The sequence below is a fragment of the Triplophysa rosa genome, linkage group LG14 (genome assembly GCF_024868665.1).
Source record: "Triplophysa rosa linkage group LG14, Trosa_1v2, whole genome shotgun sequence".
Lineage (NCBI taxonomy): Eukaryota > Metazoa > Chordata > Actinopteri > Cypriniformes > Nemacheilidae > Triplophysa > Triplophysa rosa.
Window position 1 is genome coordinate 22364981 of NC_079903.1, and position 26078 is coordinate 22391058.

Genomic DNA, 26078 nt, shown 5'->3' on the forward strand with positions numbered 1-26078 from the left:
GTAAAGAAATCTAGGATTACTAAAATAATATTTTACTTAAAGACCTTTTGTAAAAAACAAACATTTCGTGAAACGTGAAAACAAAAATCTTTATTTTTTGATGTACCAGATACATGGCCTTTTATGGGCGGGGCACCAGAAATGACGTTTGATTGGCGGCAAAATGCATTGCGCCTGCGCACTGTGCGCATTCAGTGTCGGTATCGCATCCAGGTAGGTGTTATTAGGTTGAAAGCACCTGCTGGCTTCACATTTGTTACTGTAAATCAGATGAATTATGTTTATGAATTGAAAAGTATATATTTTGCGAAAGGTTCTTATATCGTACACCTTGCATTTCACTAAAGGTAGCCTTTATATTTTTGTTTAACATGACAAACCTGAACCTCTCGAGCCTAGAACCCATTCCATGTATATTATTAATAATTTCTGGTTATAAATTCTTTGTGAAAGTGTAAAACGTAAGATTTTTATAAACCACAAGTTTGGCCGTACTGAATATTAGTAACGTTAGTACAGCAGTTTTTGTTTTCATCATGACATCCATGTTTTTCCTAGCATATTGGTTTGCTTTAAAGCTATTTGTTATTGCAGCATATTTTTACTAATAGTTATTGCTGTTTGTAGACATGAGCATTGTGGAAGCACTGGTGTCATTTGTCAAAGTTTCTGTTATTTTCAGCACTCCTAAACACGTCGCTTTCAAGCATCATTGATCGTTGTCAGTTAACACTGTACCTGTTTTACCATTTGTCTTGTTTCATTGATTCATACTGTATTTGTCCAATTCGTTCTCTGTCTCTCTCTCGAGACAGATAATCTCACACGCATCCATAGGGATCTCATTCGCTACGGTGACGACTATAAGATGTTGCATACCGTTCCTCTCAGGTAGAGAATATCAATGAACCACTTGTTCAAAGCATGCCCAAAATGAGCTTTTGACTTGAACCATATGCCACATATGTACAGGCCTCTCATATATCTTTTCTCCATCATTAGGCTTTATGTCAGTCAAGTATGACGCTCACAAGGAGGTACATGTCTGGAATGCCCGTACTCTGAGATGTTACGTCTGAATCAAATGACCTATAATGTTTTGCCCTCACCAATTCCTGAACTACTCACATTCGCATTCTTGCCAATAATGGAGTGAATATACATCCTCCGATGCTAGAGAATAATCTGCATGATCTCTGCTTTCTTTCAGGAGTGGGGGCTTTCTGTTTACAGAAGACGCTCAAGATGTTCCTGTGCCTCGCCTGAGGCTGTTGATTTAAATCCGAGTTTCATTCTTCAGATACCTCTGGCATTATATCATACAGCCAGTCTGTGCTGTGCATCTGTTGGAGCAGGCTGGTGGAACCTCAATACGCTTACATAAAAGATCTCTCAAGTGCACAACCCGTCAACAGCGACACATGAACGCAGCTGCGTGTCTGTTCATTCACTGACTGTAAATGTGTGGCATCAGTATGTTGGCATGAGTTCGCTTGTGTCATTTTGAACATTTGTATGATTGTGTTAATCCAGCGTGCGATGACAACCATTCGTGTCTTGGAACAATTTGATTACATATTCGGTATGCGTGAGACTGAATGTTATAATTTACTTTAACCATTGAAAAACCATAGAGTATAACCACAAATCTGAATATTTTGGAAAACAGAGTGATCAATGTCTAGGATGGTTACTGCTCATATGTTATATAACAATTCAGTTCAGCGTAAGTACAAAAGAAAAGCTCAACATTCTGACAGATCTGACCTGGTAACCCAAAGGGTGTAGGTTCAAAGCCTGGAAGGTGTGGTGATGGATACGCGTGAGTTACGAGGGTCACCTTTTGCCATTGTGTCCTTGAGCAAAACGCTTAGGTTCTGATTTCGTCTGGGGGCTTTTTCCTGTTTTAGTCATGCTGGTGGTTCCTTCAGATAAGAAGGTGTCCTCTAAATGACAAATTGCATTTTAAGTACATTAGGTCCTTAAGTCAAGTTAAGAAATCGCCACAGATGTGTTGTTGATGGGCTGTCATGTTTCAATCCCTCCAGGACATCTAACATGGTATGTACCAGCTACATGTTGAAACGTTCCCCTGTTTACTCAAAGTGTGCACTGGAATGACCGTCCACTGCACACGTGATGGGTGTTATTTATTTTTCATTCTAATCTTTTATTTATTGTCACACAACCAAGATTGGTGGGATTAGATGTTTATGTCATAGGTTGGTGTGTAGGGTATCTATGAGAAAAGAACCGTTTCCTTGATTCAGTAAAAGCTTTTGTTCTAGGACGGTCAAACTATTAATTGCGATTAATCGCATACAGAATAAAAGTTTGTGTTTACATAATATTTGTCTGTGTGCTGTGCGTATTAATTTTGTATTTATAAACGCATACACATACATGTATACATGTGTATATATATTTAGGAAATATTTACATGTATTTTTTATATTTAACAATAATTTTAATTATATATAAATGTTTATACTTTTTTTACATTTTATAATTTTCTTAAAATTTATGCATCTACTTGTATGTGTTTATAAATATAAAATTTATATGCACAGTACACAAACTTTTATTCTGGATGCGATTCATTGTTTGACAGCCATTTGTTCATTTTTGTTGCAAAGTAGGATTTGAAGTTTAAAGCCTAGCTGAAGTTTATTAAATAAACTTAAAATAATAATTGAAAATAATAATAATGTGTATTTTTTCACATTTGTGAATAAAATGATAAAAATGTTTTGGCAATGTTTCGATCTGTAGAGATCTTCGTCAGCAGTATTTTTCTCCGATGTAGTAACCGATGTAAAACTCAAGCCTGCTTCCTGTCTTGTTTTAATATTTCAAAAGCAGAGAGGGCTGCAATGTGAACCGAGAAGTGTACGACTCATCCATTGATGAAGAGACGAGGAAGAACTGTCAGCACCTGACAGGGCCATAAAACATCACAATCCAAGGTGCTGAAACTTTAATCAGTTTTTATTTGGCTAGAGGCCACACATTCATCTTCATTCTCTCTCTGTATCGCTAAATCTCAGTTTCTTTCTGCCTCTCTCAGAGCAACCCAGTTGTGTGAATACGTTAATAAATAATAAAATATAAATAATAATAATAAATGTACTCACACGGTCACACCTAACAGATTCAGATTAAGTGGTCTGTTCACACTTTTAATTCAAGATCTCATTAGATAATCTTTTGATTCATTGATGGCATCTTTAGGTTCCTTTTCTTTTACACATACTTTAATGCATGAGCAAACACCTGGGGAGCTACCTAATATGCATTTTTTTTGTTGCATATGATGTTTTGGGATCAAAATGTGTGTCTTTTGCACTTAGCGGAACAACAACCATCAATGTTTCCAACAGGTTTCTCCTGCCCAGCACTCCGTCTTCCATTGCTTGGACAACAGAAAGTCCTGCCCCAAACTCATGCCATAGGTTGAGCCACAGAAGCTGACATGTTGGACCTTTCTAACAGAGAAAAGTTTTGAGTTCCTCAGTGTTTGGTAAGTCAACCCATGATTGACTCACTTGCATTGGTCTCTGCAAGAACAATAGGAAGAATATAACATAAAAAATGACACCTTTAAAGGTCCAGTGTGTAATTTTTTGCAGGATCTATTGACAGAAGTGCTATATAATATACATAACTATGTCTTCAGAGGTGTATAAAGACCTTACATGATGAAGCGTTATGTTTTTATTACCTTAGAATGAGCTATTTCTATTTACATACACCGCGGGTCCCCTTACATGGAATTCGCCATGTTGTTTCTACTGTAGCCCTAAAGGGACAATCTGCTCTACAGAGCGCGTTTCGTAAATAAGTGATCTCCTTTGGCAAAGAAGTCAAAACGTGACGACATCTTAGCATCTTAGTTATTAAGATGCTGCTTAATTTCATACACTGGACCTTTAATATTTGAACTTTTTTATTGTGCATCATTATGATGTATTTAATGTAAAACTGTAAACTGGTGGTATGTTTATCTTACATTTTACAAGGCCGAGGCTATGATGTATTAAAGAGTAAATATTTTGTATTTTTTTAGGTCCTACTTTGGTTTATGGAGTGTCCAACAACAAGTTTACGTACATGCACGGTGTAAAAACACTTTAGTTTTCTAATAATAGGCAGTTATTATCTCAAATGATTAGTTTGGGGATTCATCTGTCTGATCCCCTCCTTTCTGTCACCCCACTGTGATCTGATTGGTCAGATGGTCTAGTGCTGTGATTGGTCAACCGCGTGCATTGTCGCAAATGGAACGTGGGCGGGCATTACACGGAGTGACGCAAATCCGACCCGGAACTGAAATTAGAACGATAGACGACTCGTTCGCGTGATTCCGAGTCGACTCCTCTTTTCCCAAGCCAATAACTTTGTTATTCGTTCACTTTCGGCTTTACAACTTGGTAGACTGCTTACAATCGCACACTGCAACATTACACATGGCATGAAAAATATGTATTTTTAAGGACATTGTAATAGTTACTCTTTAATCTGTATCACATACCAGGCTTTAGATCTTCAGATTTGTATGCATACTTCAATGGTCTCTGTTACTGTATAATAAATCCATTACAGCGCGCCAGAGGGCTCCTGCTGTAGCTTTTTGCTTTCAGTGCATTCATGCTGGTATTGTTCAATCTGTGAGGGGATAACCGGCGGAGTGTTTTAATGAGATTGCGACCTTCCTCTGTTAGTATTCTGTGGACTTCTGAAAGGCATCAACATTTCACCCTCGCTTCCAATACACTGTGGGTTGAAAACCCATCAAGTACTCACACAGTTAACCATCATTTCTCCAAAGCCCCTGCAGGGACAATAAGATTAATATCTGTCCCTTCTGTATTTGCCCGGAGTGCCTTGAACGTGTGACCGAGGTCCCATGTGTATATCCAGTAGTATCTTAACTTACTTATGGCGCGTCCCTCCTCTTTGTGCAAATACACACACGCACATGTATGCTAATCAGGAATCTGTTTGATTGAAGGGGCTGGTCTCGTATGTCTGACACAATGACACAATTGTTTCATTCAAAGGAGAGGTTTCTTGCAAGTGAAGACTAAATCAAATTATAATTTTAATGAGTGATGGTGAGTTATGTTGTACTATTTATGTATTATTATATAGCGAATTTCATATAAATGTGAAGGAGGCAGGTTTTCTGTAAGCAGGAGGCAGGTTTTGACGTTTAAATAGAAATGCACAGCTGGGCATGGTGGGTTTTGAACAGATGTGATAGGTGCCAGATTTGAGCATGTTACAGTAAATGTGTGTATTTGGAGTTCAACTCTTTTTAAATTCAAGTTTTTAAAGTGAAAATTGATTTTTACGTTCTTTGTGATCTTAGCATCTTTTTTAACTATTCTTTTTATTTCGTTTTAAAGTCAGTAAGAATGTGGAAAAAATGTATTTCTGTGAATTCTGAGAGGCAGGGGAAGTGCCAAGAGCTGGTTGGAGCTTTGATGTGGCTCCTCTCATTAAAAACAGAAAATGAAAACACTCAATGACCACATTCACGTCCCGACACTCCAGTTACTGAAAGTACAAAGACTTCCTTCCGTCACTTAAAATCCAGCACCATGCATACATCACTTGACCATCTAGTTCAACAATCGGTTTGGTCTTCTTCTCTTCTTCTCCCGTGTTGTGTGAGTTTGGCATCAAACTATTCGCTCATCAGGAGTGGTGAATCCGTCCGTTGCATTGATACACACGAGCGAGAGTTTTGTGCATGCGTTTTATTTTATTGCATTCTTCTCCAAGCCGAGCTTCAGTTTACACTCCAAATACAACTACTGTGTGTGACATTCATACACAATTTTTAATACATAATCTATTTAAATAAAGTGAGGTGTCAATTTTCACTTTTGGAAACACTACTGTGTGCTGTACTTCCTTATACAGATGCCCTTCTTTTGTTGTTAATCATAACAATATACACGAACAGTAGCAATAACAGGGCATTTAAGAAGCTAAATGTCACCTTGCGCTGCTTTAACTGTGACATGAAATGGTTTGCCGCAGTGTGCATTTAAAGGTGGAAGCAGTGACCTCTGGTTTAATGTAATTATGTCATTATTGTTATCAGCGGTTTTGATTATCAGTGTGCACCCAAACACATGGCTACATGCCTGTGTTTTCTGAAACACCCGAGAGGAATGTTTTCTGTTCTGTTTTCATTGAATGGTTTGATTGATTGTTCCCACAGAGAACATTTTCCATTAGTCTGCGTAGAGAAAGTGGCCAAAGGTGATGTCTAACCTGGAACAACTGAGATCTTCACCCTTTATTCAAATATTATTGAAGATGTACTAAAGATTTTGTATGCATGTCGCATAGTTGTGTTTGTAGTGTAAACTGACGCTAAGTCTAATTACACACAACACATGAGCAAAGCTTACCAAATCAAAGCCAATGAGTCAAAAACAAGAGAAGATCAACAAAATAAGAATAACTGATAAAGTTTTGGTCTACGCTTTTTTCTTTTAATAATTTTTGCATATTGGAATAAAATCTATTTACCTTTATCCTGACACGCTGCTGTTTGCCCTTTTGCCGAATAATATTCTAAATACCTTAAGCAAGTTTGTTTTCTCCTTATATATTTTGATGCTTGGAAAAGTAAATCCTGAGCAAGTATCCCCTCCGGACATCACTTGTTATTTTCTGCTCAGACAACATAAGATCTGCAAGTCACTTTAAAAATGTGTCTTTCTCCTCAAGTAGAAGATAAAAGTGCTTCAGAAGGATTGGCCAAATATGGCTATTTAGCAACCACCAACAGCACCTTAACAACGTCATAGCAACACCCTGGCAACCACCTAGCATCATAGCAGCGGGTTTTGCACGAGTTTGCAATAGCATCTATCATCATCTACACCCTGAAAATGGCTTCACTTTTCAGGGAAAAGGCTTTGTAAATGAATTCCACCTAAATATAATTTTCAAAGCAAATTTTCTTCTGACTCATGCAGACCCATGCATTCATAAACCCTGTCATAAATCCACTCCTGTCTTTACGTGGGCAACAAGGGACAGATGTGACTCAGATGATCAGCAAAGTGTCTCGTCCTGTGGTGAACCACTACATGCTTTGATAAAGATTCATTGCGGATGAATTTAAAAGAGACTTGCAAGTGTGCACAGCTGCAAGCAGCATGCGCCTGTTTCCGTGTTCAAACAAGCTTAGTCTTTGTAAACTCAACAGAAGCCAAAGCTGAATTATCAACTGCTTATCTAATCAGAGACCTCTTCTGACCTTCAGTGCTACTGGTTATGAGTCGGGACGGGAGACTCATAACCATGTTCATGTGTTGCCAAACACAGTATTGTTTGCTGGTGTATCGTATTATATCTTAGAATGGGCAACTTTTCTCGTTCATACTGATGTCTTCGTTGATGTTATGAATGGAACATTTTATTTGTAATCTTTATGTCTTGTTTTGCAGCACAAATATAAAAAAATTCTTACAGTATCAAGATACATTTCCTTCAGAAGCGAAATGATCTAAGATATTCTGAAGAAAGTCATCCAAATTAGGTCAGTTTATGCTTAAGCATCAATATCGGCCAATGGGGTAAGAAAATTGACCTCTTTATTGGTTTTCCTTCCCCATTGCCAGATGTTTTTTTTTTAAGCTTTTATTAAGCATAGAAATCTTTTTAGAAAACAAAGTAATATTTTAAATCGATTTTTTTAGATAATTGCGACAAGAAAAAATACTTAATGAAGTAAAAAAATGTTTTTTTGCAGTGATTTGCCTGAAACTATTACAAAAACAACAGCATCAAGATGTACTGTTATTAGACTTAAATGTAATTTCCCCAACATGAAGTTTCTGCCATGAACTCATCGTCATGTTATTGCAACCCTGTATGTCTTACTTTCTTCTTGTTTCTTCTCTTTGAGGTCCTTCAATGCGAAGAAATGAAACATTACTTAAAATGCTACTTTTGAGTTAACAAATTGATCAGACTTCAGGACCTGCTCAATCACGGCTCACGTTCCTCACGTCGGCTTCTGCTTTTCACTAGAAGGAATTTGTTCCCCGATGTTGCCCATCAAACAAGCAAGTCAAGGCAGGTGAGTATGTTTGTAAGGTGAATTAATTTGCACTTTCAATCGTTCCATTAAATATTTCTGACGTGTTGCCTTTTTCTTTTACAAACACAGCTGAGGTCATATATATACTGCACACACACACAACCAGTCTGTACAATCTGTCACAATGTCACAGTGATAATGACAGGAAGGCACAGATTTACACGGCTGAAATAACAGGCTTTGTGACAGGTTTCTGTTATCATGTTTCAGGTGTCAGTCACTACACCATCATTCACTGTCATCTGCCCATGAAAGATGTGTGATCCAAACACACACGTACACAAGTAACCTTTTAAAATGATTTTTTTGTGTTTCACCGAAAGAGTAACAAACTACAAATTTGCAGCACCATGACAACAGATGAGTATGACAGAATTTGACATTCAAAGCGTCCTGAACGTTTCTTTCAGTACATCTTGAGTATGTCATATCTCGTCTTTTTATTCTGAGGCGTTTTCCTGCTGTTCACTTCATCCTTGAGTGTTTTCAGCTGGTGTCAGACGCCGCAGCGGTCCTGCTGTTGGTTTTGCAAAGAATCTGGAAATCTACAAACCCCATGAGTGAAAACGAGGCAAATATCATCCTCTGGGGGAAGTCACCAACCAATCACACTGTCATGAAAACAGGAGTGAGTCAGCCTCACAGCCAGAGCAATGACACTCTGGTTATTCATAAATCTGTGGAATGTTGTCATCTGTTTCCACATGGCCTGAAATATGGGCAAAATACTTAAAGACTCTGGAGTTATTATGGACTATAAATGTAAACCCCAACCCAGTTTTTCAAACCAGAGATATTTCAAAAATGTTTTTCACATAAATGTGCCATGCAGAAATACTGCTAATAGGAACATCTAGTGGACAATGGATCATATCAGACAGCGCAGATGAGTGTTATTTGCATTGCAGTATACAGCACAGACCATATTACACATCACCAACAAGTTGTACTGTTGATAATAATTCACTGCTATTGTTATGCAGGGAATGTTTTATTGAAATAATAAGAAATACACTCATGTTCAAGAAAATGTTTTTGAAAAAAGCCTTTGTTCTGTTGAACACAAAAGAAGACATTTAGAAGAGTTTAGGAAAGCAAACAGTTCTGGGGCACCTTTGGTTACAAGCATTTTTCCAAATATCGTTCTCTGTGTTCATCAGAACAAAGACATTTATACAGATTTGGAACAACTCGAGGGTGAATAAATGATGACAGAATTTTCATTTTTGAGTGAACTGTCCCTTTAAGGTCAACACATTTTGCGTTACTTTTAACTCAGCTTGTGTTGTGCCTCTTAGTTATTTAACACACACACACAATCAACACAAAATTACAAAATGTGTTAAACGAAAATGTGTTAAATATAACGAAATATGTTATTATTAACACATTCTGAGTGAGAGTATTAGTTCATAGTGACAATAAGCTGTCTTTAAAAGGTTTTAGGATCTAAAACGCACAAAAATTGTCATATCAGTCACTGATAATCTCCTCCCTTTTTGCAGCTCTCAAATCAAATATGGCACCTATAGTGTATGTCTGGTGTCTGGTGTCAAAAGATGTTACATATGCGTGTGAGTATTCATTTATTTAGCTATTATCGTACAAACTGATGTTAAAGTTGTAAGAGGCAGACATTCTTTTTTATTATTTTAGGTTTACCTCAGAAATTAATATGGCTGCACATATGTGAAAAAAATCACACGAGATGAAACCCACACGACACATCTTCACATGGTTGACGTAATTAAAATGTATTTTCTTATTGCTAGAGTTACAGTAGAGCTTCACATATATTAATAGTCAAAGCCGCCGCAGCAGTCAAATAAATAAAAGCATAAACAAACGTTATGATTATATTGATTATGCATGTTACGTGTATATTACACTGCTCCGGGTGTAAGCTTGTTCTCGACTTGCTGTGCGTGTGTGCACTACTCTCTGGATGGGTTAAATGCAGAGGTCACATTTCGGGTATGGGTCACCATATCTGACAAATAGGTCACTTTCACTTTCACTTCACTATTATGGGGTGTGCATGACTTTAATTGCTTCATCTTTAATTACTTTATAATACACATAAATGAATCATTTGTAGCTATGTACCTATCTTTGTTCACTCAGATAGCAAGTTAATTTAAATATTTAAAGTTTACACACCTGTATTGTGTTATGCTCTGCTCACATCACCAAATAATAATAAAACAAAACAGAGTAAACTGGTGAGCCACAGAATTCGTTAACATAATACATTATGTATAAAAACACCAATGTAATATTAAATAAAAATTATGGACCCCAATTTAAGTTCTTCTCCACCTACAAATATGGGCACAGTGAAATGAAGCGCTCCCAGCCATGGTGCATCAGTTTTTTGAGTCCCCCGGAAACACTTTCGTTGTTGTTTGTGCCACTTGCAGCGCGTTTCTGTTTGCATGTGGTTTTTTCCGTTGCAGCGCGGTGACACCTAGCGGCCACCGTGTGAATGTTATATAAACGGTGGATATAACGCTGGATTTGGAAATGGTTTGAAACTGATAGATGGAGCCGTCCCAGCGCTAAAAGATGCCGGACATGAGCCGCATGCGGTGAGTGAAACTGATGTCTGTGTTTTGTTGGCAATGGGTGCGCACGTGCTTTAGTTCAGCCTCCCCATACACCCAGCCCACCCCCCCACCCCCCCGTACGCGCAGTATGATTTCGGAAATAATCGTACAGCTGTATCTATCTTTTATAAATGTGATCAAACCAAATACTCTTCAAAGATACTACTGGGGCAAAGAAATCTGCTGTTGAAAAAAATAAGAACACATATTCTAGATGTATTTCAGTAGATTCTTTAAAAATTTATCGCTTTTTGTTATGAAATCATTGACAATCCTTGAAAATCCTTAAATCAAATGTGGCGTATGTGTGATGTATGTCTGACATTTGGTTTCATCTCAAGAACTTGTGTGGTTCCAGGCACATTTCGTTGTATTTTTAATGGAAAATGTACTGATAAGAATAGCCTTTGCAGTGTCTCATGTACAGTGTGGATGTAAAGTAGTTTCCTACTCTCTTTCTTCATACAGCAGTGATATGTATGGGTCAATGCCATCCCAGCACCTTTTCTGATTCCTCATGTACAACATCAAAACCTATCTGCTGGACTTGGAAGCTGTTTGGAGAACAAAGTGAGAACTTTGATCCATGGCCTCTGCTGAAGAACGAGAGCGGTCGATGGGTTAGTTGCCACCGAGGGCATTAAGACAGATTTATGTCGATGGGTCTTAGGGTGCAGACGGGACCGGAGTGAGAGCTGAAGAGATAATGCGGAACACCTGCCCAGGCTTTCTGGAATGTCGGGAATCTGTCAGAGAATTGAAACGGAACGGGAATATTGAGTCAAAGATAAATGCATGGCTGCAATGTTGTGGTGCTTTGGTGTTTCTTTAATTCATCTGTTCCTTTTGTGTTTTTACAGAGGCTGTTAAAATGTTACATAAGCGTCTGAATCTCTAGCGGAGGCCGTGGGTACAGCGTAGGTCGAGGCTTTTTGAATGTGCTGGTTGTTGAATTCTGTTTGAGCAGAATTCTGTACAAAGGGTTGCCGTTATTTTCTCGTCCCTCACGTATTTTCGCTTACAGTAGATTGATGTTAGGCAGCGATTAAAACGGTCTCTTTCTTCACCTTAGACATATCTAACCGCATGCCCACATTTTTCCACAACACTCCATATCACCCACTGTATTCACTGATGTACAAACCCATGTACTCAATCTTTTCATGGCTGAATAAAGCTGCATAATCTGCACTTAGAAAAGAGCAAACAATAATACAATAGCTCCGTTTCCACATGCATGTGTGGAATGTCGTAAACAGACTCCTTAACTTCTTCATTGCTGTAAGTCTCCAGCTCTGGCTTGTTGTGACACTCTTATGAATTTAATGATGAACTAGACTGTTTCTTTGAACCTTTTTGTGGTCCCTGAGTTCTTGTGATGCAGATATACCAACACATACTAATACAAACTCAGACACTCTTTGTGACAAACAGACTGATCTGTGCTGTATGATGTAAACATCTTTAGATATATCGAGACGCATCCTGCTTGAGTTGCTGTTATGCTTTTATGGCAGTTCGTGGGGTTATGGTTCGTGTGTATGTGTGTGAGGCTGACAAATCCTGCGATAAAACCGTTTTTATGGAATAATTCTCCACTTGGGTTACGACACCGGTAACAGACAAATGCGCTTATCAACCACATGGGGGAACCGTGAGCAAAAGTTCTAAAGTGTTGCTTTAAAGAGATCTAATGCGTTGCCAACAGAGTTGTTTCGTTATACAATGAAAGTCTGCTATAAATGGAGTTTGGTTCTAAAGAACCAGAATACAAAGTATGTGCAATACTGTACTGTCACGTGTGGGTGGGTTGTGTGTAACACCACTGATCTTAGAGAGAGAGAAACAAGGCTACTGTCAGAGCTGTAGTGGGGAGATCAGAGGACCTCTTTGGTGGAGCCACATGAAGATCCAACTGTGTTTAAGCAAGACTACGCAGTAACACCCCCCGCAGCTTGAAGAAGAGGGTCACCTCACCTCCAGGGCTTCACCGCTGTAAATAAAGACATCCATTCATACAGTACTGCCCATCGCTCAACATGATTCTTTTCATCTGCCCTAGTGGTTATCCCGTGTAGTACACACCGGCGATGACAGGCGCTCGCTTTCTGAGCTCTTACTTTTTCTCGCTTGCGTGGCTTTGAAGATTTAAGTGTTCAATTTTGACCGTAGCAACAGCGGCGCTGAGCCGGCTTTGGCTGCCTTTCAGCATTTCTTTGGTTCATTATTTTGCTGGTTATGAATTATGAGGGTTATTATTACCATGGTTAATAATATCAAATGGGATTTAAGCGAGGAAATATTTCCAGTAGGTGTAAGCATGCTGAAGAGGTGCCGTGGGAATACAACCGCATTAAATTAGAAGCTGAAAATCTGTACATTTTTAGCTTGAATCATGTCGGCACAAGGTGGTTTCTGGGTCTACGCTGTATAAAGGGGTCCGTTCGTCTTCTAGATGTATTTTTCAATACAAACATTTGAAAAGCTTAAAGGAGTAGTTCACCTTCAAAAAGAAAATTCTGTCATCATTTACACGCCCTCTTGTCATTTCAAATCTGTATGACTTTCTTTCTTCCGCAGAGCACAAAAGAAGATATTGTGAAGAATGTTGTTAACAGCCCCCCATTGACTTGCATTGTGCTGTTCTGTTACCAACATTTTTCAAAATATCTTCTTTTGTGTTCTGCGGAAGAAAGAAAGTCATACAGTTTTGAAATGACAAGAGGGTGAGTAAATGATGACCTTTGTTCAAGTGTATCTAGTGATGTTAACAATGTGGTTATTTGTTAAATGTCTGTGTGTGCTTTTTGCTTTTTCATAGCTCAAGAGACTTCACGGAGTTCTAAAATACATGTTATGTGTCAACTTGTCCTCTCTTGAAAAGAGAAATATCAAATAGACACAAATGGGACAATTGTTGATATACAGTAAGAAAGCTCTAGTCTATCTATAAATGTGGGTAGTATTGTGCAGATAATGTGCTCTTGGAATAATCCTTTGAAAAAGATCTCATTTTAAAATCTTCTGAATCGGTGATTAGTTTGGGACATTGTTCTGAAATCTAACGGAGAAGTTTACTGGGAAAAATCTGAGAAGCAAGTGTCTTAAGCAGAAAGGTCTCTATTAGCGCTTTCTTTGTTGTCTTGAGAAAAAACGTTTTTTTGTAGTTTTTGGCATGCCATACTTTTTTTTACACAATGTATTTTTCAGAAGCTTTTATCAAAACAAATAGTCTGCAAGTGATTACCTGCATATAATGTATGGTATATTTATATACAGTATATTCATACACTACTTTTCTTTATGCAGTTTTAGGAAAAAAATCTTCAAGACATTTGTTTCTAGCCTCAACTATGTTGCAACAGAAGCACATTGAGATAAATTGCACATCTGGCTTCTCTTTTTGCAGTACATCTTTGAGTAAATGACATGGAAGCATTGTTGATAGTCTGAAATGGCTGCAGGCAGACTGAAGGAGTGTTTTGTGAATGAAGATCTCTCTCTCTCTCTCTCTCTCTCTCTCTGGATGGGGTCAGGATGAGTCCATGTTGATTTGTAACCGTTGCATCCTATGGGGTGAGCGAGGATGACAACAGTGAACAAGCGAGTGGATGGATGTTTCTCCGCAGAGTGAAATTCAGCACATGTAAAGATCAACTGTGGATTTAAGTAAGGTACCTTATCAGACAAATCTAAACATCAGCATGTCTGAAGCGCAGCAGACTCGTGGGCTGTGTCCCAAACCTGATGAATGGTCCTTTTGCAGGAAGTCGGACACATAGAGATTCATATTTGACATCATGTGCATTAAGTTTAGTCCAGCTGTTTGGTGTTTGAAGGCCGCATCATATTCTTCATTGCTTAGTTTCCAGTAGTTAATTGGTAGAGCATTGTGTTCACAGAGGTCAAGGGTTCGATCCCGAAGTATAGACGCATACTTAAAAAAATGAGATCAGTGTTTTCTAACCTTAGGGTCATAGCTTAGCCTTTTCATTCATTCAAAATGTTACAGTGGCGGTTTCCTGGACATGGATTATCTTAAGTCAGGACTAGGTTTTAGTTAAATTAAGACATTTAAGTAGCTTTTCAATTAGTCTAGGACTAGTATTAATCCCTGTCCAGGAAATCGCCGCATAATATTCCAATAAAAATAGGTTTCAGAAGGATAGCGACGATATAATATAACGTTTTACTGCAAAAAGATTTGTGAATTTATCATGTGGCTTTTGTTAAACACTTTGATGTCATTTGTAAATAGAATGCAGTGTTACAGTGTACTAAAACAATATATTGATCATCATATAACCGTCATAGATATGATTAGTATAGTATTTACTATAGTATAGTAAAGATTTAATTACTGTACTATACTATAGTATTCTGTACTAATCTTGTATTAACTATAGTAATCTGATAAACAGTGTACTGTAATATTTACTCTAGTAATAGTATATAGTATCTAGAAATGTTACTTTACTATAGTAAATACTATGGTATACTGCAGTATTTTTACATGTGGGTGTGCACATAATTCACATGAAACCATTATAAACTGGTGATAGTTCACCCTAAAATAAAATTCTGTCATCATTACATTTTTTCCACAAGACACAAAAGAAAATATTTTGAATAAAGTCATACAGGTTTGAAATGACAAAATTGTAATTTTGGGTGAACTTTCCCTTTAAAGAGACTTTACTTGTGTAAATCTAATTTTTTTACTACCAGAAACTTTTGGTTTGTCTTCCCCCCCCAAAGACAATCCAAAGGTTTCTGGAAGTAAAGCAGTTTTAAGTTTCTGCCTCACCCCTCTGAAGTTTGAGAAACTCTGGTATAGATTGAATGCACTGTGAGTGGCTTTGGATAAAAGTCATACAAATGTATGTAATATTCATGATATCCCACAATCCTGTTCATGTACCGTAACTGCTCTCGATTCCCGATTCCGTGGACCAGGTAGTTCACTGGAAAACCCCTAACCAACTGAATAAATCCAGTGCATCTTCTTAACAGTGTTCCTGTTCTTTACTCTTCTATATGTTTAGTGTTTTTCCTGGATTTAAACTCAGAATGCATCCATCCCATTGGATTTAGGGTCAGAGCCACAGGACCGGCACACAATGAATTCTCCTTCACAGTTAAATCCAGTCATTTACATCCAAATATCCTGTGTGCAGCATCTTGTTTACACAACAGTATCTCTCCTCTCTCTCTCCTTAGCTTTAACCCCGCCCCCAAACCATCATTCTAACAACTATACATTCTTCTGCCCCTTCCACTTCAGCTCTCAATGACTTAGTCACTGCATGCTGAGGCTTCCCGTTGCCTGTGGGGATTCTGGGGAATGTGTGATGACAGCACCTCTACCTCAGAAGTTTGAGTCGCTCTTGTATTCACAGTGCGTCCATGCACACGCGTTTCTTGGGTTTAATGGGATCTTGGAGATTTTCACGTTGCTCATCGTGACTTGACAGCCCGTGGACTTCCTGGCAGATTGAGAATTATTTGAAGGTAAGAAGGTGCATATCGTGCATTAATGTAGAGAAATCTATTGAGAAGACATGTACTGTAAGTGCCTCAAAAGTGACCTGTTGGGGACTCTTTACTGCAGGTGGATGTAAAAAGTGAAGAGTTGTTGAGATTTTCTGGTGTGAATTTTTATAGTTGAACTCTTAGATTCTTAAATACTGAGAAAGTGTGTGAAGTTATTAACCGGCTAACAGATTAATACTTATTAATACTTGTTTTGTATGTAAGTGAAAATGAAGGCAAATGATGATCCGAATTGGTCTAAACTTTACAATCACAGTTTTATAAATATATATATATATATATATATACTTTACTTTTATAGATTTACATTTATTCGTTTAGTAGATACTTTTATCCAAAGTGACTTGGAATCAAGGGAGTATTTCATATTTTGTTGATATATTTAATATAAAATCTGATGCTTTTAAAAATATTTATGCACATGTTCAGGAATGTTTATACATTTAAAAATACATCTCCAATAAAAAAACATTTCGTTATTACAGTAGTATTGAAAAAACTGAAGCATGGTACTGACACATCGGAGTCGTACAGTTACAGTACTCTCAACTCACACATGCGCTACACTTTTATTAGACCCTTACACACAGTATCTTGTGAAACCGTCACAGTGTAGTTAAATAATTATGATCTCTATAAAATGAATGAAAACGGCAAAGTTTACAGTCACTTACAACGTGTAAAGAAAATGCTGCTGGCCTTTTTTCATGTATTGCAACACTTGGGGCTGAACGAGAGTCTTGTAGAACGCTCGAGTGTCGAATCCTGCCCGGCTGTTTGGATTAAGTCTTTTATACAGCCGGGAATAAGGAGGCCTCCTTTACTGTGAGTTTAGAGAGAAAAGAACCAAAAGGAAGGAGGTGAATCGTGGAGATCTAGTCAGGGTTATTTCTGCTTCTCATGCGGGACAATGCCTTTCTGTTTCTGAGCCTTTATTCCTGCATTTCTACAAGCCACTAATCTATTTGCGATAAACAAGTGATAGACCAGCTAAAAGTGAGCTAACATGTTTTAAACACGATGGGAAATCTGGGAGCAGAGACACATGGAAAGTCTGTCGGTGATTGTGAGTTGCTGACCTTGCCGTGTGTTTGGTCACTGTTCTTATCAGCTTTGAAAGGTTGAAGCCCTGAGGATTTTTGTAAGGGCAGGTGTGTGTTTTCCTGCCTCTGTGAACTTGGATGATGTGTGTGTGTGATGTGGATAGAACGAGCGAGAAGCGCAGAGCGACGCGTCAAATGAGCGGAGGCCACAGTCAGGGCTGCCCACCTTCTCACATTTAACAGCTCAGATAAAGTAAGAGACTTCTGGTTTTCTATGCATGCTTTGGAGCACATGTTTAGTCTTTGCATCTGTTGATAAGCACTATAAACGGTTCCATAGGGGAAGATTGGGACCAACCATTACGGTATATAGAGCATTGAAATATTTGATATATTTGTTTTTTATTTCTAAGCTGACTGTTAAGATATTTCTTCGTGATATATGTTGGTACAGTTTACATCATTAAACATTTTTGACATTTTGAGAATTCCTCATGTGTATTTTTATATATGCACTTTTTGCATTGTCAGACATGAGTGACCTCATATTTATTTAGAGAGAGATTGCATGAATATTTGTACTTAAAAACTTAAGGTACTAAAACGACTTTTACACCACAAATCTTTTTTAAGTTAAAAAGTGATACTATAACTTATGGAAATTGGTGACCATTTACAAATACGTTATTTAAATACATACATATCAGTTTTACCCTAATAAAAATATATCCCTGTAATTTATCAATGAATCGTTTCTTTTCATACTGTTATCTTCTGAAATGGTGTGACCTGTCAAATGCAATTCATTAATAGACCTATACCAAATGAATAAATATGACACAACAAATCACATTTTAAAGAGTAACTACTGTTGCAGTGTGTGATTGTAAGCGGTCTGCCAAGTTGTAAAGCCGAAAGTGAACGAATAACAAAGTTATTGGCTTGAGAAAAAAAGAGTCGACTCTGAATCACGCGAGTCATCTGTCGTTCTAATTGCAGTTCCGGGTCGGACTTGCGTCACTCCGTGTAATGCCCGCCCACGTTCCATTTGCGACACTGACCAATCACAGCAGACTAGACCATCTGACCAATCAGATCAGAGTAGGCTGACAGAAAGGAGGGGATCAGACAGATGAATCGAACGAATCATTTGAGAGTCAGTCAAGAAGTGAGGTAATAATAACTGCCTATTATTAGAAAATGAAAGTGTTTTTACACCGTGTATGTACGTAAACTTGTTGTTGGACACGCCTTAAACCACAAAAAAATCACAAAATATTTACTCTTTAACATAACTGTGGTGTCTCGCCAAGAATAATCACAGCGTTTCACTGTCTATTTAATGTACTTCAACTCTTGTGTCAGAAAGGAATGTTGTTTTTCTCCACCAGTCAGAACAATTCTTGGTTAAATGTGTGTTTTTGTTTAGTGGGGAGGGGGGCTGTAATGACGGGGTTAGCAGGTTTGCTAACCACAGCCTGGTCTGATACATTTAGGTCTTCTGATGAATGGACGGGCACATTGTAAATCAGCCGCTGGAGAGAGAGAAGCCGGATTTCACATTGCACTGATGTCACTGTCTTGCCTTCAACAGATCCAGACTTGAACACTCTCAGTCGAGCCAGATGTTCAACCCCTCAGATCCCCTGTTATTCCCTACTCTACCTATACAACATTGCCTGTTATTCCAACATGCCTGCGTAAGATTCATTTATCCCTTTTAAGCCTTTGTAAGATTTTCTTTTATCTCCAGTATGTCTGCTTGAGATTCGTATTTAATCCTAATTCTCCCTATGACATTCTTTCTGATCCACTTCGCCTTTTTGACATTGACAGTTTTTTCTCTTTTTTCTAGATTGTATGTCAACATTTTTAAGTGACTAGTAACATCTACATTTTTCAATTGGCTCAGATAAGGTTTTATACATTTAGCACTTGTTTTCAACGGGGGTTTGTAAGCCAATTAAAATATGTAGATGCAACAAGTCAAGAAAATGTAAAGTTGCAACTGCATCTTTTCTGCTAAATGCATCATTTGCTCAAGGAATAAATGTCATATTTATTGCAAGCGATCTCGTTTCTGTTTTTCTGTTGACAGGATGATTGCTGTGAAGTGTCTATTTGCACCGTAGTTCACTCCAAATGTTGGAACATGGCAAATATGGCGATTTCTGGCTTCAATCAAAGACTCTTCTGGATATTCCTTATGGCTAACTCCAAACTGTAAATTAAAACATGGACGATCCACCCGTGATGGCTTTAGAGGAACAGCAGTCATCAGAGTTTCACGAGGCCCCCAAACTGACAGTAGAGGCCAACTCAATCGTGGATGAAAGTCCAACGTCAAGAGATATTACTTTCGAATCTCTTACAGATACAAATGTGGAGAACCAAACACTTGAGCTGAAGAACGGAGGTAATATTGACCCCAAATTTTGCAGACGTTCATTAAGCAAGCTGAATCGATTTTCTCCTGTGCAAATCAGCAAGTGTGGTCCTCGTCTTGTTCCAAATCGAAAGAAATGTGTCTCCGTGACAGAGAAAGACCCAAGTGAAGAACCAAGCACTTCAACATCAAGCTCAAAATATGAAATGAATGGCGGTGATCATGTATCTGACCAAGCAAACCTTGAGAACAATGATACGTTGATCAAACATTTGTTAAATGCCTCCGATAATCCAGAGGCTAACAGCCATGACATCTCTGTTTTAAAGGTCCGATCTTTTTCAGGCCCCGCCTTCAATTTTGACTCCTCTCCCGTAAGCCCCTCCCACCTCGTGTACCCGTACTCTGCACCTTTGCCCGTCTCCAAGGATGCAGATCTACCACGGATCATCAAACACAAGCCCAGCTCCATCACGTTTGCCGATTACGACAGCTTTTTAAATCTAATCCAAAGTGTCAACGAGAGCTCGGATACCTGCGAGACGTCTTCTGAAGATGAAGGACCTGATGTGGTTTTTCCAAAGATGACCAAGGAGGTTCTCGCTTGCTCCAGATGGCAGAGGGCTGGGTTTGACAAGCAGAGACGGAAGGGAGCCTGTGGCCAGGCGGGTTCCAGCATCAGCACCAGCAGTTATGAAGCAGAAGAGGACAGCAGTAGTACAGAGGTGAGGGCCATGTTGTTAGTCTCGGTTTAAAGGCCTCTTGAGGTTTGTTAAAGTCTAGCTGTGACTGAGCAGGAGATGTGTTTGGTTTTCAACATCTGTACATTTTTACAGCACTTCAAGGCAGAGCTGTTTTGATAGTCCTCACATATTCAGCTCAGGGTTTGTTTTAAATCCTTAAAGCTGAGAACTGAAATTCAGTCCAGACAACTAAACAAACAGAGCTTTGGTTCAGCCTTAAAAAAAAAATCTGTAACCTTCATGTCATTCAAAACCTGTATATGATTCTTTCTTCTGTGGAACACGAAAGACGATATTTTGAGAAATGTCTCAGTGGTTTTATGGCCATAAAAGGAAAGTCAATGGTGTGGGGGGGGGGGGGTTGTTTGGTTACCAACATTCTTCAAAATATCATCTTTAGTGTTCTTCAGAAAGAGAACAGTCATACAGGTTTGGAATGACATGAGGGTGAGTACACGATCAAATCATTTTTAGTTTTGGACGAACTGTCCCTTTAAGTGTGCTTTTGGTTTTTACGTACAGTATATGTCGCAGTGCGATACCAATTATATTTCGAATTTAAATGCATATGCCAAATTGTGATTTGTCTTCCTTGCATATGCACTCTAAAAAAAAGCCGTAAAAATAGGGCACAATATACTGTATTAATATGAAGGAATTTTCCGTGTTCATTTTTACAGTTGTTTTACCTGTATTTTACATTTTGCACTGCATTCATTTGCATTTTAGCATTAATGGAAATGTCCGTAAAATAAAGGAAAATGTACTGGTAATTTTCTGCCAGTACTTTATCTGTTTTTTTACGGGATTTTTTTTACAGTGTGTACCTTAGGAAATATTATTCGCGCATTGTGATTTTATTTTTAGCAGCTTTCACGCTTGTGTTGCGCTTTTCCTCTAACCTCATGCGTGATCTCATTTTTCTTAACCTCAGCCCATCCCTTCTTTTATTGGCCTTTAAAACGATATCGTGTGGATATTTGTGAAATACACACAGCTCATTTCATCACGCTCGCTCCTGTAAAACTTCTCCCATACCTTTCATACCAAACTGTAGATAAGCAGGATAAGAGTAAAGTTGACCAAACACTCCCTTATTCTTATTGTCATAAGCATGTCAGGGTCGCCATTGTTTAATATAGATTTTCTTAGTAAAGACAATACTAAACCAAGCCAAAACATTATTATTTTACATATGTGACTGAAATGATTTAAAGTAACTTGACTGTGCAGTTAGGAAGATGTCCGGAGGCTCAAATGATGTTTCTGGAGCAAGTGAAATGAGAATGTATGACTCGTGGTTCATTAATACGCTTGTCTAAGTTTGTTAGACCCCAACACCTGTCTGCGCTGCACGTGCTAACCTCTCTCCTCATGTTACTCATTCTTCCTTCATGCGTGATTTAAGAGGAACGTGTGAAAGAATGTGCTGCGCCTCGTGTCCTCGTCTCATTTGCACCTTCCCAAGAAACACCAGAACGATGAGCTGTCAGGCTGTGTGGAAAAGATGATTTGAATTCCTTTTAAAACTATAAATGATACACTGTATACGATAATGAAATATTTCACAAGTAAAATACCACTGAATTCTTTAGCGTTAAAGATGAAGCTTTTTATGCTGGCCATTAGAGGGCGCTATATACAAAGCTTTCCCAATGATTCTGGGCAAGGCCACAAAAGAGTCGTTTATTCCTGTGTATGTGGATATGTTTTGGTGTATACATCTTAAAAAGAATCCAATGCTTAGAGAGAAAAACTGTACTCATGTATATGTGCATGATAAGATAAGGATTTGGTTTGATAGTGAACAGTCTCTATAGCAGGCCAGGAGGATTTTCCTTCCCCTAAGAGTCTTATTTGACCTGCATTTGAAGAAGTTCAGCGAGCGGATTATGGCTGGTGGCCTTTAAGAATGACATATTGCTACATTCCCGTCTCCCGGTAGAGGTGGCTGGCACACTCGGTGGGTGGTATGGCCGTGGCAGGAAGCCCAGAGCGATGCCAAAGCCAAGCACTTGACTCCTCATTTCCATGTCAATGGACCAGCGCTGAGATTTACAATGTGGCCAATTTGCGGCGGTGCAGTTATGGCCCTCTTTCATTCTGTCTGCCGTAGAAGATAACAATGATGAGTTGATCGTCTCCGACTTACTCATACCGGCCTAGTTGCCATGACGAGTGTATTTTCTCACGTCTGACAAGGTGGAAAGGGTTGCTCTTAGGTCACAGAGGATGGGGTGTTGTTGAATGCCACTCATTGCTTGCACGAAACGTATTCCAAGAATCGTTGAAATCAGTCGCATGTTACTGGACAGAGATGCTGTATGTTTTTGAGGCTTTAACGGGTCATGCAAAAACGAATATCTTGTCATAATTTACTCGCCCTTATGCCATCCAAGATGTATACAGTATGAGTCCAAACATGGCAGCGTGTTGGTAACTTTAAATCTTATTGGCTCTTGCATGTCTCGTGACAAAATATCACACGCTGACGAGTCATGAGACATGCAAGAACCAAGGACAAGTTATCGTTGTGTTGCCATTTTTCAATTTAGCACTATATGATAGTATGTTTGATAAATTAATATCGATTGATGTCATTTGATTTTTTTTGTGTGTTCAAAGAAGGATTTTTTTAAATTATCTCGTTCTTTGAAAAAGAAAATTAATGTGAAAAATTGATGAAACACAACAGTGGATGTTAAGCATAATTTTGGTGACTGACAGTTTCTTGAATGAAATAAAACAGAAGTGTTAACATGCTATTACATTTCTCCTCTTGTGTTACACAAAAAAACTGAGTTTTCAGGTTTGGAATGACAGGTGAAAATGATTTAATTGAAAGAAATATATATATTTTGGGTTAACTATCCATATACCCACATAATTAGTATTTATTTGTCCTTTTTGTGCAGTTGGTGGTGGGGGAAAACAACACTTTGTTTGTGGGTGCTTGTGAATTCTGTTGGTAAAAAAGTCTTTAGTTCCAGTCGTGGATTCTCTCCAGTGATGCACAACACAATGAACACAACAATGGCTCCATTATCTGTAGTGAAGACACTAATTGTTTTCAAGAGTCTTCTTGGGGGGTCAGACAATTGTAAACAAATGCATCTTCTTTTGTCAAAGTCAAGAACCTTAATGCTCCGTTGCAGATGGGGCGAGACAGAGTGGCGGTAGCGTCTTAAGAGGGACGGCAAGAAACCTTCTCACTCGAAGGTCAGGAAGACTGGACAGCTTAAGCTCACGCCACCAGGATTCAGGCCTAAAGATCTACTTATACCCTTCAAAGATTAGACTAGATGGTTTTAGACAACTCGCACATGAAGAAAATTGTGTGGTTTTTTTTAAATAAAATGGCTCAAAATCTTTCAGTAGACATGGCCTTACAAAAAGTGTGCTATTAGTATACTTTTGAACTGAAAATACTTTAATGCACCTCTCAGAAATCTGTTTTAAATGACACTTATGTATACTAAACATAAAAAAAGAAAGTATACTTGAAAAATATAGGATAGGCCAAACATACTTATATAAAGTCAAAGTATATTTGGCCTATACTTGAACTCAGTCACACTTTAAAGTATAATACGTATAATATATAATAAGTATAATAAAGCATTCTTGTACACTTATACAAGTGTAAAAGTACATTTATAATGCTTAAGGTCACTCAAAGAAAACTTACATTAATACTTTCCGCATAAAAACTACTAAAAACTACTAAGCTAGTAGTTTACTTGTATGACCTAAACAAAGCTCTACAAATATTGAACTAGTAAACTGTCAGTACACTTGTTGTATAGATGCCGTACAAATGAAAAAAAAAACATAATGTTAAACTAGTTGTGTACACAAAGTTTATTATTTTTACACTTAAAGTATACTTAAAAGTATATATTTTTTTCAAAGTGGGCAAGTTTAGTCCCAAGTGGTATTGAAATGGTACATTTACAAACAGTGTTGGGTGTAACTAGTTACTAAGTAATTAGTTACTGTAATTTAATTACTTTTCCCTTGAAAAAGTAAAGTAAGGGATCTACTCTTCCTGTAATTTAATTACGATTACTTTTGATGTAATTAAACTAAATACTTTGTGTAATCTGTGTGTGTAGTAGTGGAATTGACATCAAAATTCAGAGTCTAATTTTAAAATCTGTGCTTTAATGTATAATTTTCACATTTGTAAACTTTGGTCGGTTAATAAGAGTACTTCATGTAGTTTAATATTATTTATTTGAATGAATTAAAAGAGCCCTTTCATGTCTATCCTTGAATCACTTAACTAATCAAGGTTGATGTAGAAAGTAATTAGTAATAAGTAACTAAATACTTTTTGGAGAGAGTAATTTGTACAGTAATCTAATTACACTATTGAATATGTAATTAGTAACTAGTAATTAATTACTTTTTGAGAGTAACTTACCCAACACTGTTTACAAATATATACTACTAGTGCATTTATATTAGTATGCTTAACTCTATAACATATACTTAAAAATATGCCAGAACCTTAGGCATACTTTATGAAATGAACTTAGAGTATGCTTATTGTTTGTAAGGGCAATATTTGGTTAGGTCATGGTCAAAACATACTGAAGCTATAGGTCATAACGGCCTTCGTTTCATTTTTACAGATTGAATAAAAGTTGATTCCCCTTTTATTTCATAACATTTAATCATGGCTTTTTATGTAATGACTTGAGATTGATATCCCTCTTTGTTGGTTCCCTGAAGGAATGTCGGCATCTTGAGCCTAGCTGGTTAAAGGTCTCACCATGTCCACATTCCATGAGAGTTTACGTGCCTCGTATGAAGCCCCCCTCTCCAACCAAACCGCATAGCATCTCTGCTGCTTGAGGCTAATACTGTATGTTCCATTCTAGCATGACAGCCATCAATAGCATCATTGTGTATGAATGAGAAAGCTGTCATGTGCACAAGTGTTTTGCCTCGAGGCTTCAACAGAAACACTGTTAGAACACTGTTAGAAACCCAGGAAGGACTCAGGAAGAGCTTTTTACCCTGCTGTGTGTTCTGCACCGGGGCATGACTGTTAAACGTCCCTCACGGTTCATCTTTGCCCTCCACTTCCTGTTGGTAAAGGCAACACTGTTGATTTACAGCTTGGCGAGTGAGGTACATGACCAGAATTTATAGCCCAGGAACCCTCAACTTTCCAAGCACAAGTGATGTCTGTGTGCTGGATGGGACGGTCTATTTATACTCTGGCAGGGGTCTCTCAGGGGTAGTGAAAGTAGCCCGGGAGAGAAAAGAGATGATTTCCACACGGCTATGTTTGGCCCAATGGCAGCTGGGTTGTTTGCTCCAGATCGTGTGTGGCACCATCACGTTTGCCCTCGGCGCTATTTACTGCTCAGTGTAATGTCATAGAAATTCAAAGAGACGACAGAGAAGTTCAAATAGACAGGTTTATTGTAAAAGAAAAAGTAAAGAAAGATTACACTTTCAATAACATCTCAGTTATTAATACGGAGATTAAATGGAGAGAGGATTTTTACATTTTTTCAAAAAAGGCTTTAGTAATGTGTCGTCTTCAAGAGTCTAAAATTCAAATTGTGCTTAAATAAGGAACAAAGGATATATAGAAATCAGAAG

General features: G+C 38.0%; 1 protein-coding gene across 2 annotated transcripts in view; it reads left to right on the forward strand.

Annotated features, from left to right (window-relative positions):
* The first annotated feature begins 14298 nt into the window (after positions 1-14298).
* Positions 14299-26078, forward strand: part of stard13b (StAR-related lipid transfer (START) domain containing 13b) — a 77492-nt gene continuing 65712 nt past the window's right edge. Inside the window, exons 1-4 of one of the 2 annotated variants that reach the window (XM_057350848.1) lie at positions 14299-14408; positions 16019-16245; positions 18827-19030; positions 19429-20441. In XM_057350848.1, the coding sequence (XP_057206831.1) occupies positions 19566-20441 (876 nt within the window). In that variant the 5' untranslated portion in view covers positions 14299-14408; positions 16019-16245; positions 18827-19030; positions 19429-19565. The remainder of the gene's footprint in view (positions 14409-16018; positions 16246-18826; positions 19031-19428; positions 20442-26078) is intronic. The other variant, XM_057350849.1, reaches the window with a different exon arrangement.